Raw genomic sequence first — 15,967 nt, forward strand, 5'->3', positions numbered from 1 at the left:
CTTTGCTGGGGAAAATCCCAACATTCTTTTGAGTACGAAGAAAGAGCAAAATCCTTCTGGTGTGTATTAAATAAGGATTGGGGTCCTGGCACTGGAGGGTACACACTTTATTTCTTCTTGATTAAACGAGATTATAGGTCCCGGACCCATTACGGCGTGACGTCATTCTTCGGTGAAACATTTTCTTCATGTTCCATGAAAGTATAATGAAGAAAATAATTCCATCGTTATGTATAAAATATGCGGGACGTCGTGGTGAGTAAATTTATTCATTTCTCAGAGAGCGGTGGCGAAATGTTGTAATTCTTGAATGACGACTACTCTTGAAAATGAACGATGGAAGACTAGCCCGGAATAACCCGGAGGCAGTAGGAAACGTTGAGAAATAGACAACCAAAAGAAGGCGCGGAGTAGGCGGAGTTTCACACACAGAAATTCCAGCCCTCCAGAGAGATTCGGCAGTCGGAGCGTGTGCAGTGGAAGTACCAAAACAGTGGGTGGGCAGCAGTGTGCGCTCAAGTGGCGACTTGAACGCACGTTTGAAAGCGTAATTCATCGTCCAAATTATATTTCTATTTCGCTGGCTGGCGTTTGAATCGGTTCACAAGTGAAACTCGTTTCGTTTCGTCAATAGAATTGTGTGTTCTCAATACGTCAACAATTGGGGTTTCCTCCTCCTAAACAAAACATAACGTGAGTCACGTCATTTGACTTTCATTTTCTCCTTTCCCTGTCCGCAGGCCCTGCTGGGTATTGCCCAGGTGTTGCGACTTTCGACCGTCAATTATACGGCCCTTCTGTCTGGGTATTTCCCAGTGCCCGCCAGTCAGATCCATCGGCTCTTCTCTCTTGGCAGGCAGGAGCAGGCCAGCCATATTTACCTAGTACTTCTTCTTTGTTTGCTTATTATTTGTTTCACTCTGTCGTGGAATAACATTGAAGCCAACATCAAGGCTGCTGACACAGCTCCCGGAAGATTGTTTATAATTTTTGCCCTGTCTGTTTTAACTTAAAAGACTTGGGAATTTTGCAGGTAGATCACCAATTTCAGATTAGTGGACAGGACTTGTACTTCAGCAAACCTCTCCTAACCGAAAAAAAAAACAGACCCACACACACACCATGCGTGAAATAACGCTTCTTCTAGTGCCATTGCTCTTCGTCCTCTTCATCTGCTCCGTCCAAGGTCATTTGCTCCGGCGGAGGAATTACAAGCCACTGCCATGGAGACCGGATACCCGGCTACATAAAAGACAAGGTAATCATGGCTGTGTGTCCAACATCCTTCATCTTTGTAAAAAAAAAAAAAAAGACAGAACAATAATACCAGCATGACATTTAGTTTTGAAACATCACCTTTCCCTTTTTTTCATTTTTGCCTGAAATGAATTTAGTGAATTTTGGAGAAGAGGAAACGTCAGAAATCAGCAGTCTCACCACGGGTTTTAACGGGGGTGGAATAAACGATTGTCAAACTCCAGAAGGAGTCGTAGGAACCTGCACACCCTTGACAAATTGTCCGCATCTGGCTGACATGTTATCTGTACCAAGCCCGGCTATACTCAACTTTCTTCGACAATCCATTTGCGGTTATGAAGGTTACGACCCTAAGGTATTTCTATACCCTACCTGTGCCTAAAGCGTGTGAATTTAACAGCAATTTTGTCGTCATGTTTAGGTGTGTTGTTCGTACCCAACGGGTATGGAAAATGTCGACTCATCGGCGTTCTTCTTCGGAGAATCCACCGGAGAAATACCTCCGCCATTCGTTCCGAAACCACCGGTACGTCCACCGCCACACCCGGGTCGGCCTAGCGTTTTGCCAGCTCGATGTGGAAATACCAACGCCACAAGTACCCGAATTGTTGGTGGTGAGGATGCTCCACCAGGTGAACATATTATTGTTGCAATATTCCCATAAGGACAATTCGTTAATTAGAGTGATCTCTTTAACAGGTGCCTGGCCATGGATAGCACTTCTGGGCTACAAGGATCCTATTACGCAGCAGGTTGACCACTTGTGTGGTGGTGCTTTGATCAGTTCGCAATATGTAATTACAGCAGCTCATTGCGTTTACAACAAAAAAGATTTGTATGTCAGCAGGGAATCAGCCAATGTGCTATGCCTTGATTAGAAGTTGATGGATGAAATTAAATTTTTAGGTATTCGGTTCGTGTAGGAGAGCACGTTCTCCAAAGTGACATGGACGGTAATAGACATCAAGATGTGCTGATTGCGAGTCGCATGCCGCACGAAGGCTTCGATTCCGTTAGCTTTCAGAATGATATCGCCATCTTGAAACTGGCTGTGAGAGTGGAATTTACAGGCAAGTCGTTTTAAAATCAAAGTGTTGTGTCAGTAAATTAATGTATCTTTATTATATATGGCAGCGGAAGTGCAACCTATATGCTTGCCCATGGATCCATTGATCCGAAATAAAAATTACGTCAGGTCCAATCCGTTTGTCGCAGGGTGGGGAGCAACATCTTTCAGTGAGTGTTGTCTTTCATTTTTCTCTAGAAAAGTATCTTTTCCTGTCTAAATTTGTCTTAACCGACAAAGGTTAAGTGTTTTTCATGTTACATTACCTTGTTGCGCCGTTCAGATCTACCTCCCTTTTCGTTTTGTACCTTCCATTATATTTAATAATTTTTTTTTCAGATGGACCATCAAGTTTGACGCTCAGAGAAGTGCAGATTCCCGTCGTTACGCAAGAAAGCTGCAAAGAATCCTACAAGAATTTTAAAACGGTTGTTGTTGACCAATCCGTTTTGTGCGCTGGACTGGGTAAAGGAGGCAAAGATGCGTGTCAGGTATGAAGAGAAAGTCAAACTGAATGATAATTTGGTTAACATGTGTTATTTCACTTATTCTAGGGAGATTCTGGGGGACCTTTGATGATCCCTGATAAAGATCGCTTCTATTTACTTGGCGTCGTCTCATTTGGCTACAAATGCGCGGTGCCCGGATTTCCTGGCGTCTACACCCGAATTCCTTTTTATCTCGATTGGATTTTGTCCAAAATGCAATAAATTAACATTAATGGAGCCTGGAAGTTGGAAATTTGAAAATCAATACTCTTGTATCTTACCGAGTTTACACGATTCTGTTGGAAAATTATACTAGCTGACATATGAGGTATAGATTTATCCTCGAATATGTATGATTATATATTATGCAATTGAATCCAAGTATTACGAAATGAATGATGTCGCAGAATTCGAAGAATAGAGTACCGTCGTTAGAGTTTTACCAATTTATTATTATACCGAAAGACTTTCCGATTATAGATAATTTGTGTGTAAAACTTGCTGCGAAATCTACCATGAATCTTCGATTAAGAAATGGTGAGACTACACTTGTATTGCTGTTGATGGCGATACCTGTATAAAATTGCTCATCTTCCCTATCACTCTATCAGAAACGCAACGATATCGCATGTTTATTAGCGGGAAATTGCGGGAAATTGACGATTAAAATCCGAAGGCAACATCGGAAATGCTGTACGATTTGCTGCCAAAGTGCCGATTATGAACAAACAACAGTCAACCAGTAGAAAAATACTGGAACCACTGACTGGGCTCGAATGAACATGCAACACATCTGAAATTGCACTCCCAAAAATATAAACAGGGTTAATAATGTGTGTTTATATAATTTCTCCTAAGCCGCAATGAGCCGTAATGCAATTACGTCTCGGAACCTACCAACGTCGAAAGAATTCCATTAAAGGCTAGACTTATTGCGGGTAAGCTACCGTTAAACAGAAGTCTACGGGTCACTAATCGTCGCTAACTCTTTAATTGACGGCTTAACCTACTCAGTAATGGGTTCTATATATGGTGCCTTAACCCACTGAGCCACGCCCAGCACCTTATTATAGTTATGGTAATGGTACTATTTATATTTGTTGCGATTTGTTACATATGATGAAAATTGAGTTTTTGTATAAGTAGTAAAAGAGAATAAAGGAAAAAAAAATAGATTTATTTAATAAGTTGTCTTAATTTTTATTTTCTATTATTAATTTAACGGGGTAGTCCTTTATCGAGTCAGCTATCGCATATGGTTCAAATCCTTGCAACAGCATTGAAACTTTTTCCAATTCATATTTGTATTCAAAGGTTACGTTTCATATTTTTATTGTCTTTCACAATATTAAAATACAATTTGTGCTTATTTCATGGCCTATTAACTTTTCTAATTTTTATTTGAACGGGGATCGATTCGGGACGAGTTTGTTCCGAGAGAACAGTGTGAAAGAAATTCCCGTCGTCTGCAAAACGCCATCTGTTAGCAACAGCCACATCAAAATTGTTTAATCGTGCGATATTTGGCCTCGAATGAAAAAACGAAAACGGTGACGGCTAAAATACCCTTTTCATTTATTATAAATGTCACTGAATGCCAATTGTACAATTTTTCTTTAATTTTAAGAGTTGAAGGGACAAACAGTTTGGGAGTGGGATAGAGAGAGCAGGAATATATATCCATCAACGACAAAATAACACACGAGCACCGGCTACATCGTAAACCACACACAAAATAGAGTAGAGACTAGAGAGAGCGCAAATACGAAAAAAAAAAAGAAATTAAATAAAATTAATAAATTTCAAAGTTCAGTTGAAAACAAAATAAACTCATTTGAGTTTTTTATTTTTCGGGAATCATGAACGAGTCGAGTCAAGGATATTGCAGGAAAGAGAATCTCTTCCGGTTCAATTCCAGTCTGTTACACCAAAACTTATAAGAGATGGAATGAAACGAAGAAAATAATAGCGAAACAAAGATCAACAAACAAAATCAATTTTAAATACAGACGAAAGGAAAAAGATGACATTCAAAGAAAAAAATAATCTTAAAAATAAGAAAATAATGGGGAGACGAATTACGAAATTTTTAATAAAATAGTGGCAGCTGCCACAACATCAAATTTTGTTACAGAATTAGAATTATAATTGAAAAACAATTCGGTGTTGGGCTGGACCTGGAATGCAATAATAATATTTCGATTTCTTCCCGTTCTTTTTAATTCACCAGAATTGTCTTCTTTTTTGGTCAGTTGCCAATCAAAGTCAAGTAAAACTTTTTTCGACGTTTTCACTTTTTTCCTGAACGCTTTCTCGGCCAATTTCTCCGCTTTGCGCTGGAGTTTTTCCCTTTCCTTGCGCTCCCGTCCGTGGTTGCGTTTGTCTTTGTCAGCAGCCGCTCGGAGCTCCTTGGGTCGGTGCCTGATTCGGGCCCTTTCGGCCGTCTGCGGCACTAGTAACTTGATCCGGGGCGACTCCATCGTCAACAACTCCTCGCCGCGCACTCCGTCGGCCGTGAAATAGACAACGTAAGTCTCCAATCCTATTGGGGGCAAATGCGACACAATCAAAATCCAAATTGGCTCGTTTTAATCTCAACTTTAGTAATTCAACGTACCGATGGATCGCAGCCAATTATTGCCGACGTGATCCAAGTTCCAGTCCGAGACGGGCGACTGCTGGAATGGAGTGTGCGACGACGATTTGGACGAGATTGACACGATCGACGACGTCAGCGAGTCCGTAATCCCGCTGGCGCTGTTACTCCTCGTACCACTCCGCCTCCACTCGTACCTCGTACCACTCCGCCCTCTGGAGTGGCGGCCGCGCTGGACGGATTCGAGCGCATGGCGCATGGAGCCCCTCATCTGGGAATCCAGGGCGGCGGGCCGACCGGACAAAAAACGTCGGGCGTTTGATGAGGTGGTGGGACGGGCCTCTGCTGTTCCGGAGCTACCGATTAGGCCATATACTGCGGTTGGACGAAGCGGCCGGCTGGAGTTGACTGCTAGGAACAACCGGAGGTTCGCCTCCGCCAGAGTTGACGTTGGAATGTTCCCTCAAGAATTCCCGCTCGACCAGCAGCTGCTTCAGTTGCTCGTTGACGTGTTGCTGTTGTGGCAGTGAACGAGGCGGTTGGGAGTGTTGTTGTTGCTGGACGTTGAAGTAACCGCACTACTGGCGCTGCTATTCGTTGTCGTGAAATGTTGGTGCTCGTGCTGGTAGTACGTCGTCGTCGACTGGTGCAGCTCTTCAGCCTTGACGGATGAAACAGTGGCAGAGTGGTGGTAGTGACGCTGTCGTTGTTGGAGTTGTTACTGTTGCTGAAGTTGGGCCTGTTCCTGGGCTTGCTGCTGTTGAATTTTCAGCATCTGTAAAAGTTGCTGATGCTGGAGCTGCTGGGTGGCCTCCTGTTGTTGCTGCTGTTGTTGTTGTTGGTAGGATAAGTCGGTCGTCGACTTGTCGTAGTGCTAGTTGATGAGCTTATTGATAATCATCACGTGATTGGTTGGTCCCGTAGGGCGATGGATGTAAAGCCGACCGTCGTCGTCCATCCAAATGGGTATGGTTCCAATTCCGGTGGGAGAGTCACGCTGGGCAGCCAACGTTTGGGCGAAGATTGGAGGGTCACTAACATAGGATCTCAGGCAGTCCCCTGTCCAGCAGCTCGTCGTTAAGGTTACCCGTCACCGTCTGGTCAAATTCCAGTAGGCCACCGGGTTTGATGTATTCATGGTAGAACCGGACGCAATCAACAGACTGGAAAAGTAAAGTGTCGTCTTAATTCCTCCTGGACGAAATAAACTTGAACGAAGAGAGCGCTGCACTTCTTGATGGCCTCTCCCATCTAGTCGGTGGCACAACCCGACCATTTGGTCACATGGCCAGCCGGGCCAACGCCCCACAAACGACATTCCAAAGCCAGTGCCGGCGTTTCCATCCATCCTGTTAACAAAATATTCAAAAATAAACAAAGAAAAGCCTTGGGAGAAAAAACGGACAAATAAACTCACGAGGATGACTCAGCCGGTAGAGTTGCGTGCAGTTAGTTGACTTTTTCTTTTTCCAACATCCGTCAGGTAAAATGTCATCGTCTTGCCGTCAACCATGTCCACGATCTGGCAGCGATTCCAATGGCCGTCGACGTTAGCGGCGCAGATCAAACCGACAGTCTTCGTGTTCGCCTGATTCAACTGCTCCAGCAAAAGCGACGAGTTGGCGAAATGAACGTCCAGGCAGCTGCTGAGTCGAGTTGGTGTACGTCTCTTGCACCTTGTCAGTCTGGATGTAAATTCTCCGGTAGAATTTAAGTGACTGACGACTACTTTCGTCCGCAAGCGATTCTCTTGCCCTTCATAAAGGGCCGGTGATGGCGGGACGTAGACGGGCGACTGTGATGGCACTGACGAGGCTCTAAATGCGGATTTCGCAGAGGTAGGAATGGGTGGAACAGGAGTAGGGCAATGATGATGATCAGAGCCATAGGGGACATCTGAGGTTCCTAAATGTCCTGTGGTCCTGGGAACCCAATCTTTGGCCGGGAATCGCTTCCTCTTGGCCCCAATGGCTTCAGGCGCAGGTGGGGTGGGAAGAGTGCGCACCGCTTTGTGGAGTTTCATCGGCGTATACGCAGTAAAAGGATCGAATGGCTCCTTTGGCGGAGTGTTCGTGCTGATAATATTCTCGTCGACCGGCGACGGACACCTGAAACATGTCAGAAAAAAAAGAGAAAACTAAAAATCCATTGATTGGTGGGTCAAGAAGAAAAAGACGCTTTCTTACATTGTGACCCAGAGGGTGTACTCTTGGCCGTCCGATCGGCCAACCCCGCCCGGATCTACACAAACTACACACACGTTGACGATTTCCGTTTCGCTGTGAGAAATGGACTTCTTTGAATCCGTCTGAGAGCAGCGGACGGCTTGAGCCGGTAAATCCGACATCCCGTCGCCCAGCAGCCGAATCGATTGAACGGTCGTGAATTTTCGGGTTGCCGTAGTCGACGAAAAAAATGACAAGATCTTCACAATTGAAGTCTATCTCCTCGATCAAGGCGCGGTACCATTTTCCATGGAAACATCCGGCAACCAGTTGACCCAGTTGCTATTTTCGAAAAAATCAAACAGAAAGAGTTAAAATAAAAATAAAATAATTTTTCGGCCAATAGATGACGTTACCGGTTCGCTAGACCGAGGCGCGGGATTCTTCTCGCAGGTTTGAATTTGAGATTGAAGCTTTTTCAGATCCTTGGGGCCTCCATCACCGTCTGGGCTTGGAGAAATGTGAACTTGAATGTAGAAAAATTTGTCTTCGTCGTGGACGACACGTCCAGTTAGCTGCATCAATCATTCATCCAATCATTCCGCTCTCGTAATGATTGATGGCCAGAGGAGACGAATTCATGTGCGTGTGCTTCCGGGCCCTCTTCTTCTCGGTCGGCTCGCAAGGAGAAGTCGAACTCAAATGATCCAGCGATTGGCGATCCTTTTCCTGCTTCAAATCGATAAACTGACTGAGAAGGCGATTCCAATAGGAGGCGCCTTCGTACTCTGAGCGGACAGTGGCCACCGGATCGTCGCGAAGATGATGGGCGTACTTCTCATTCGGTTCAAATAGAGCTGACAGAGTTGCCAAGTTCACATTTTCACGAGTCTCGTCCACGAGATTCTTGCAGGAATGACTGGCGGATCGATTCCGTCAAACGGGCGATGGCTGACCCACTGGGCGGAATGTCGCTGCTCACTGCATTGGTGGCCTTCTGCAATCGCTTACTGAAGTCCAGTTGATCTTTCCGGATGTGACGTTTGGCGTTGTTGAGGGAGCCGGTTCGTTCCTGGAATCTTTGGAACAACTTGTGTGCTGCATCTGCTGTTCCCTGGAAGCCAGAAGGGTGTACAATTCGGCAAAATGGCCTCGCAACTTTTAGACAAATAAAACAAATTATTTCAGCTTTAAATTTTCTAAATGAATAGACCAAGGAATAAACTCACCCGCGTTTGATGAGTAGGCCTAGGTCGTTCTGCTCAGATTGACCTTAGATGTAACTGCATGTTTTCTTCATATTGCCGACCAATTTCACCGCTTCATCAGCCACCTCATAGAAACGTTCTAGCTCCTCTTTGTTCCTGTCTAACAACCTGACAAGATCATGGACAAGATGGCAAGATATCCTACAACGCCCACACAACAGAAGTTCATCGCTGTAGTATGCAGAAGTCTATTGAGGTGTTGTGAATGGGGCATTATCCTGGGGAATTAAGCAGCCGGGGTCTTTCCACAACCAATTCTGGGCAACAGGGGACAAATAATCCTCTAGATCCATCTATATAACATAACAACAATAATACAGGAGGGGGTTCACAATTTTGTTTACGAGAAGCTACCTTTTAAGCCAATGTTTTCCACTGCCATATTGATCACCAGCTCATCCAGCTGAATCAGGCCCAATTGGTAGCAATTGATAACTCCCAGTACATTTTGAACAGCCTCGTGTGGAATAACAGACACAAATTTACAGACTGCACATCTGATAGTGGTGGAGTCAGTGCCATTATTAGAGGATACAGTGCCATGATGTTTGGGGTGAGATCTTTTAGAAACTATACATTGATAGCAAACAACATGACCACAATGTTAAGTCAATGGCAAACCACATCTTATATAATGACTTGTTTTGGGTACTGAAAAAAAAAGAAATTGTGTTAGTAAACCCTCTTGTTCAAAATTGGGAAAAAGAAAATCAACTTACAACTACTCGGATAGAGTTCTCTACACTGTGGGCAATTACTAATTGCCTTTTCCATTCTAAATCTTTGATAATACTGCTACATGGAGAAAGATATTCCAATCCACACGATTTTTTGCCTACATATACGCATGATTTACGTTAGAGCGACCAACGTGCGTCTTGAGGAATGTGGACTTTGAATAAATAAATGATTGCTTGTCTGCTAAAGAATCGCACGATAATTCGATTACGATACGTTTTCAAAATATTTTCAGCGCCTCAGCGGTGCAAATTAAAAAGTAAAAACAAATCAAAACAAAGAAATGAAAATCCTGAATATTTCAGAATTGAATTCTAGTTTAATTGGGGGAAAATTTTGACAAAAACATTTCTTTTTTCGAGCGATCGAGCAGCTGATTACTGACGAACCCAACAAAATCAATTAAAACAACAAGCAGCATTGTGTTTCAAGTGCATTATACAATTAATGATTAGAGGTGCTACTTGTTATTGTTATTTCTGGCTATTTTAGTTTCACTGTCAGCCCAAACAGCCAAGCCGTGTCTCCAAATAAGAATATTGCAGTCAAGAACAGCTAAGCCAATCCATCCGATAAATTTCTGAAGGACTTTAAAAACATGGCTGGAGATGGACAAGCTGCAACACAAACACCACCAGGCTAAAGAAAAAGTGAAAAAAATGTTTCGTAAAATGTTGGCCTCCTTCAGGAGGAAATCCTAAATACTTATCGGGATCCAGAAGCCGTATTTCGACCTCTTATAGAGATTCCATGTCGATTCGGCAAATTGCCGTTTCGGCGAATCACTGATTGTCGATTCGGCAACATTGCCGAAATGGTACCCAAATTATGTCATTTCGGCAAATTTATATGTCGATTCGGCAACTATGTAATTTTTAGCGGTATTTCAGTCAGTTGTTTCTCTGCTTTCACTTAAGAAGGTTATTCTTGCTGTTATCCCTTTCTGCTTGCAATGGCGGGAAATATCTGTGTTACTTGTGCAATGGAGATTACTTCGAAGCGTATTGTGCAATTTGTGAACTGTGTGTCATGTTCTCTTCCCATTCATATTGGATGTATTATAATTAATGTATTATGTGTTTCAAAAAATGTTCCATTACCTACAAGAGCAAATTCTTCACTTATTTGAAACCGATTTAAAAGACAAAAAAAACTGAGAAAACGCTTCTGAAGCGTTTTCTCAGTTACGTTGATAATAATTGGATAGTAGGCTCTGTCTGGCCACCAATTAAGTGGTCAGTTTTTAATCAGCCTATAAGAACGAATCCAGCACAGCCTATATAAACAAAAACAAAATAATAACAAAATTATTCGGCAAGTTTTGCCGAATCGACAATACCATTTCGGCATTATGTCGATTCGGCAAATCCATTTTTTTGCCGAATCGACCAGCACCCCTTATAGACACTCGAGATTCAGTGGCTTTCTCCTTCCGGCTTTTTTTCTCAGAGGGTGCAATCTCCTCTTCAAATTCCTCGTTCGACGTTTTTTTTTCTTTTGCTTTCTTCAAAGCTTTTCCTCTGGTATGTTTACTGGCATCTGTTATGTACGCGTTCTGCGGATTTCCCCCACCGACCGGTAGGTGTCCCTCTTCCCTTTGTTTCCCCGGCTATGCCCACCGCGGGCAGTCTAGTTTACGCTTCGCTTGTACACGGTGGTGTCTGACGCATCTGGCTCTCTTGTAATACAATCACGTCGATTGTTAACGACGACACAGAACTTATCAGCATCTTTTTTTGACGTCGTTTCGTCGCCACTCGAGTCCTCAAAATCTATTTATGAATATACATTAAATGATGAAGAATTGTCGAGTGTATAATTTAAATTTGGAGAAGCGGGGTTACCATTCTTCGAAATATTTGCTTCTTGTACAGCATCTTCGTCATCAGAAACGATAGGCTGGACTTTCTTTCTACCAGATCTATCAGTAGCCGTCTTTCGACCTCTTGTAGACAATCGAGATTCGGTGGCTTTACCCTTGCCAGTGGTCTCGGTAGATTTTCTGGTATCTTTGGGTGACTCATCTTGGCTTTGTGAATCTTCTATTATTTGAGAATTTCAATTTAATGATGAAAACATTATAATGCAATAACAAGAAAAAAAATTTACCTGCATCATCCAGGTAAATGGTTGGGTCGAATGGTCTCCTTTGAGACAACATTTTGTCAACAAATGCCCGTTTCTCCTTCTCTTCCTTCTTGAATTTTTTTTTTTAAATCGTTACGGCTACGGCCGGGAAAATGCTGTTCGATCAACGAGAAATCAGTGCCAAACATTTGTAAAACTGTATAGAAGCGAGCCGTTTCTAATAAAGAAAATATGTTAAGAATTGAGTAATCTACAAATTAAATTTTGCAACCTTTGCGTTTCCATGGGCCAGTACGTCGCGTCTTACGCCATGAACCATAATTCACCATAGTGGGATTATTTTCCACTCTAATTGAAGAATTAGCCAGTTGGCTTTTGTTACGTTTTGTTTCGCTGGTATCAATTACCTATACAAAAATTGACTGATTAATTATACAATTTATTCTTATAAATAATGCACTATTACCAAACTTTTCTCGTCTAGTATGATTTCCCCATGGAGACCCAGGCAAACTTGCGGCACTGGCATGGTAGATCCTTCTCCCTCATCTTCTGGATTCCCTTCGATCCTTATCACATCCTCTCCAGCGAGCCTATCATCCAAGATTGCATTTCTTGTACTTTGGGCATGTAGTACAGCTTGGCTCTTCTTAGAAAGTTCTGCGACCTCAAAAGGCCTTTTCCTCATATGCAGTTTCTCTGAAGTATTTTGACTGGCAACGAAACAAAAATTATTTTAAAATGGTGGCAATCATGTTATATTATTAGCTCTTTTTTACTTACGGCCTCTGTCCATCAGCTGGATTATTCTTAATAAAATACCCCATGGTCAACATGGACCGATCCACTTCAACACTGCCACCTGCAAGCTTTCTTTTTGTGACAGCCTTTTTTATCTCAATTGGCTTTTCTACACATTTCTTTTTATCGCTTTTAATGTTCTCTGTAGATGAGCTGGTTGGCAATTGATATTGATTGTCAACATTATCTTTGGCAGGGGATTTTTTTGATGGGGTAAGCGGTGGTCTTGTTTTACTTAAGGCTGCATCAGATTCGCCTGCGACGTCTTTGTTTACATTCTCAACTACATCGTTTGTTGTGGCAACTGTAGACGAACGGGCAGCCGACACCAAATTGGGGGCTATCTTTGATCTTGCCCTTCTCATCCTGATAGTTTATAAAAACTCAAATCACAAATTCGTACCTTATTTAGAAAATTAAAGTCTCAACTCTCCAATGAGATGGTGATCCGCTTCTGATCGTGGATATAGACCGTACTAGACACATGGGAACGTTTGGCACTATGGCACGATATGGCAGGCCGAAAGGGTCACCCAAAAAAATGTTTAAAAAAAAAGTTTCGCCGAAACGCCATCTAGCGGTCAAATCTAGAACTACATGAAAATTCCATTAGCTTGCCCCAAAACGCGGAAATTTTCTTCGCTTATTCATCAGTACGTGAGAAGAGAACTTAGACCACTCAAACTAAAATAAAACCGCTTTTGACCTAGGTAAATTTCATCTGAGTCAATAGATAAATAAATCAATAGAAAAAAATAGGGATGAAATGGGCGTTTCATTATCCTCACTGCCACCTATCGACCACAAATCGTTTGGCGCGCAATTTGTTGAACGGTAGTACCTAGTTGAACGGACCATTCTCCTATTTTGAGAAAAGGTAAATCCTAATTCCCAACCAAAAAATTATCTTCATGGCAAGCCTATAAATAGCTGACGCAGCTTCCTAAATTTTAGCAATGATGATGATGATTTTAGATGGCGGTGGCGTTTTTTTTTTTTTTATTTATTTATTAATTTTTTTGTGGCAATTTTGGCGCGCCATAAACGCATGTGGCCTAGCTGAGGGCAGCTGAGGGCAGCTGAGGGTGGGTGGGTGGCTCGGAACAAAATTGACACCCATGGGTGAATCTGTGCTCCGTTACTGTAGAAGGCTATGGATGTGAGAACAACAAGGGCGACACTTGCGACATCTAGAAATGCGTTTTTAATCTCAAGTTAGTTGCACAGTCACAGCTGATCACAGACATGACATTACACGTCGTTCCTTACTTTCATAAGTTACTTCAAACAAATTTCAAAACAAATTAAAAAGTTAAACAACTGAGATCGGATAATTAGTTAACTGTTTTAAAGTAATAGATAACACAATCTTTAGCCATTTATTCTTAATGCATTCTTGATTTGTTTTCAGATAATTTCAGTTGAAGTTTTCATGTACCTGCCTACCTGGCCAACTAGGTGCTCTTCAGTTCTTGACAATAGAAATAAAGTGGTTTAATCCAATAATGCAAGTTCACAACCTATGTTTTCTGAAGCGAAATCATTTTTATTCCAAGGTAGTTATTTTACAATTGTTTTTTAAATAACTGTGGTTTATATTTGTTCACATTGACTTTTGCTTGTTGAGATATTGAAAATCTTCAAGATATTGCCATATTTATGCCTTTGCCATATCCAATCATTTGCTGCTATCTATTTTGCGGACAACAGCAAGGAATTGCGGCCACTCAAGATTTTGATTTTCTGGTGATCACCAAGCACTTAGTTCTAATTTAGGACAACAAGATTGATCGATTCAAGGCATTGCTATCTGTCAATACAATATGGTTTAAAAATTTTATCTAATTATACTCTCCTTTTAGGTTAATCCCTCTCTGATCCCTCTCCATTGTTATAGTTGTTCTGAAACCAATGAGAGATTCCTGGAATCGAAGACTGATAATAATTTGTGTAGATGTAGATAATGACAAGTGCATATCTGGGTTCCCTTCTTTTCTGTGGCCCCGTTTCCCTAACCTAACTAACCACTAACCAACGCCCACCGGTGGTCACTCACCCGCTGTGAAACCAGGAGGAGGGGACGGCTCTGGTCGAACGAGGACTTGGAAGGCTCGTGGTCTGATGTTTAATAAATATTTTGAAGGTCATGAGTCTAACTAGGAAGTCTACTATAACTAATCGCTCCCTATTAAAACTGGCCAGTTAATCTCCCTGGTCGCAGTCAATTAAGGGAGTGTTTCCCCCTGTCTTGAATGATAACACTTACAAGTCAGCAAACAAACCAATTTACAGTTGCAACCAGTGATTACAATGTGCTCGCCGTAAATTAAAAAAATTGCTATCACCTCGCGCCTTTCTACTTCATAGTGATGGTCAATTTGAAAACGTTTCCTTACACTTCCACGTTAGCATTTTCGTGTAGTCCTATATTCGATTTCGGTGCAGTTAAAATGTTTGGTTTTGTTCAATTTAAACTGGTCGTACTGATGATTGAAATCTAGTTAATTATTTTTTATTTAGTGTATAAATTAGTAAACAAAATCACCTATATTTCTGGATTGACAAAAAGAAAAAGTTTCGATTTCCCATATCAGATTTATCGCAACAAAAATTGCAAATTTAGACATACAAAACAGAAAAACAAACATCATTTCTTTTTAGTAGTTCACAATATCAGCAGAACACACCACGCAATATGAAAACAAAGCCGTTTGAAAACAAAAGTCGAAATTGAATTATCATGCGAAGACGAGTGCGTCAACAATTCTCTTACATTTTTGAGCATTCCAAATTAAATTAAACCTTCAAAAGACAGTGTTTGATTGATCAAAGGGATCTGGACTATGTAAGACCCTTCGTCACAACTAACGACGACAACATCATGAACAGTGTTTTCATGCAGAAGCTTCTTGAGTCGATTAACGAGCTTAGGTTCAATTTCATCCATTGATTCTGTGAAGCCGCTTCGATACACTTGGCCTCAGCTGACTAATCAAATGACACCGATAATAATAAACAACGATACTGAAAACATAGTTACACTCGAGGCGTAACCGCCATGATGGACGCAGGGTCTGCTGGGGGACGTAGATTCGTTTCTACGGGTAGCGGCGGAAAAGCGGCCAATCGATCCGGGGAACGGAAGAAAATAACAGCAACGCACCGCCACGTCACGATCAAGTCTTTATTCAAGCGTTCACACACGACACATACACGCAGCGGCTACCAGTAAGATACTTCACACTGCCGGAGCAACACCCGAGCAGAGGTTTCAACCCCGACAGCAAGAATAAGACTGGTTCATCGTATCGCAGAGGCAAATATTTATATGAACGTAACAAGGTCAAGTAAGGTAGAAATCTCGGTGGGTTTAAGGTGTGAAGAAGGGTAAACTTGGATTTTCAAGGTTTTACAAGGTTAACCTTCGGTTGAAGGCCGTGGGAATTTGGATCGCTCTTGCTCCGTTTATTGGGAATCAGCGGATTCTCACATAACTATCC

At 42.1% G+C, this 15,967-nt stretch overlaps 2 protein-coding genes and 4 long non-coding RNA genes across 8 annotated transcripts; 2 read left to right on the forward strand and 4 right to left on the reverse strand.

The window, feature by feature from the left end:
- The first annotated feature begins 479 nt into the window (after nucleotides 1-479).
- Nucleotides 480-3,253, forward strand: LOC124343315 (venom protease-like). Of its 3 annotated transcripts, XM_046796634.1 has the most exons (10): nucleotides 480-693; nucleotides 1,034-1,046; nucleotides 1,080-1,258; nucleotides 1,395-1,612; nucleotides 1,679-1,889; nucleotides 1,957-2,092; nucleotides 2,164-2,327; nucleotides 2,392-2,493; nucleotides 2,663-2,814; nucleotides 2,878-3,253. In XM_046796634.1, the coding sequence occupies exons 3-10, from the start codon at nucleotides 1,123-1,125 to the stop codon at nucleotides 3,031-3,033; spliced, it is 1,275 nt and encodes a 424-aa protein (XP_046652590.1). In that variant the 5' UTR covers nucleotides 480-693; nucleotides 1,034-1,046; nucleotides 1,080-1,122; the 3' UTR covers nucleotides 3,034-3,253. The 3 variants fall into 3 exon arrangements, with proteins under 3 accessions (XP_046652590.1, XP_046652581.1, XP_046652599.1); XM_046796625.1 differs by having other exon boundaries at nucleotides 1,034-1,258; XM_046796643.1 differs by lacking the exon at nucleotides 480-693 and adding an exon at nucleotides 725-884 and having other exon boundaries at nucleotides 1,034-1,258.
- Nucleotides 3,254-6,655: 3,402 nt separating this feature from the next.
- Nucleotides 6,656-6,876, reverse strand: LOC124344073. Its single transcript, XR_006919534.1, has 2 exons — nucleotides 6,825-6,876; nucleotides 6,656-6,756 (listed from the first exon to the last, which is right to left on the reverse strand). It is a non-coding gene; the product is annotated as an uncharacterized LOC124344073 (long non-coding RNA).
- A 1,930-nt stretch (nucleotides 6,877-8,806) lies between these two features.
- LOC124344146 lies at nucleotides 8,807-9,663 on the reverse strand. Its single transcript, XR_006919553.1, has 3 exons — nucleotides 9,560-9,663; nucleotides 9,195-9,491; nucleotides 8,807-9,133 (listed from the first exon to the last, which is right to left on the reverse strand). It is a non-coding gene; the product is annotated as an uncharacterized LOC124344146 (long non-coding RNA).
- Nucleotides 9,664-9,912: 249 nt separating this feature from the next.
- On the reverse strand, nucleotides 9,913-11,068 carry LOC124344129. The gene is made up of 3 exons (XR_006919550.1): nucleotides 10,974-11,068; nucleotides 10,284-10,312; nucleotides 9,913-10,217 (listed from the first exon to the last, which is right to left on the reverse strand). It is a non-coding gene; the product is annotated as an uncharacterized LOC124344129 (long non-coding RNA).
- Nucleotides 11,069-11,743: 675 nt separating this feature from the next.
- Nucleotides 11,744-12,832, reverse strand: LOC124327378 (transcription factor TFIIIB component B''-like). The gene is made up of 4 exons (XM_046786366.1): nucleotides 12,450-12,832; nucleotides 12,133-12,379; nucleotides 11,974-12,073; nucleotides 11,744-11,883 (listed from the first exon to the last, which is right to left on the reverse strand). Exons 1-4 carry the CDS (start codon nucleotides 12,830-12,832, stop codon nucleotides 11,744-11,746), a joined length of 870 nt encoding a protein of 289 aa, XP_046642322.1.
- Nucleotides 12,833-13,705: 873 nt separating this feature from the next.
- Nucleotides 13,706-14,282, forward strand: LOC124344039. Its single transcript, XR_006919519.1, has 3 exons — nucleotides 13,706-13,819; nucleotides 13,879-14,023; nucleotides 14,095-14,282. It is a non-coding gene; the product is annotated as an uncharacterized LOC124344039 (long non-coding RNA).
- The last annotated feature ends 1,685 nt before the right edge of the window (nucleotides 14,283-15,967 follow it).

This window comes from Daphnia pulicaria, chromosome 1 (assembly GCF_021234035.1).
Source record: "Daphnia pulicaria isolate SC F1-1A chromosome 1, SC_F0-13Bv2, whole genome shotgun sequence".
NCBI lineage: Eukaryota > Metazoa > Arthropoda > Branchiopoda > Diplostraca > Daphniidae > Daphnia > Daphnia pulicaria.

Excerpts from the sequence above, each read along its gene's own strand:
- LOC124343315 (XM_046796625.1), top strand. The coding sequence starts at position 1,123 with ATGCGTGAAATAACGCTTCTTCTAGTGCCATTGCTCTTCGTCCTCTTC. Across the intron at positions 2,093-2,163 it reads GTTTACAACAAAAAAGATTT|GTATTCGGTTCGTGTAGGAG; the intron begins GTATGTCAGCAG and ends TTAAATTTTTAG. Across the intron at positions 2,815-2,877 it reads GAGGCAAAGATGCGTGTCAG|GGAGATTCTGGGGGACCTTT; the intron begins GTATGAAGAGAA and ends CACTTATTCTAG.
- LOC124327378 (XM_046786366.1), bottom strand. The coding sequence starts at position 12,832 with ATGAGAAGGGCAAGATCAAAGATAGCCCCCAATTTGGTGTCGGCTGCC. Across the intron at positions 12,380-12,449 it reads CCAGCTGATGGACAGAGGCC|TCAAAATACTTCAGAGAAAC; the intron begins GTAAGTAAAAAA and ends TTTCGTTGCCAG. Across the intron at positions 12,074-12,132 it reads TACTAGACGAGAAAAGTTTG|GTAATTGATACCAGCGAAAC; the intron begins GTAATAGTGCAT and ends ATTTTTGTATAG.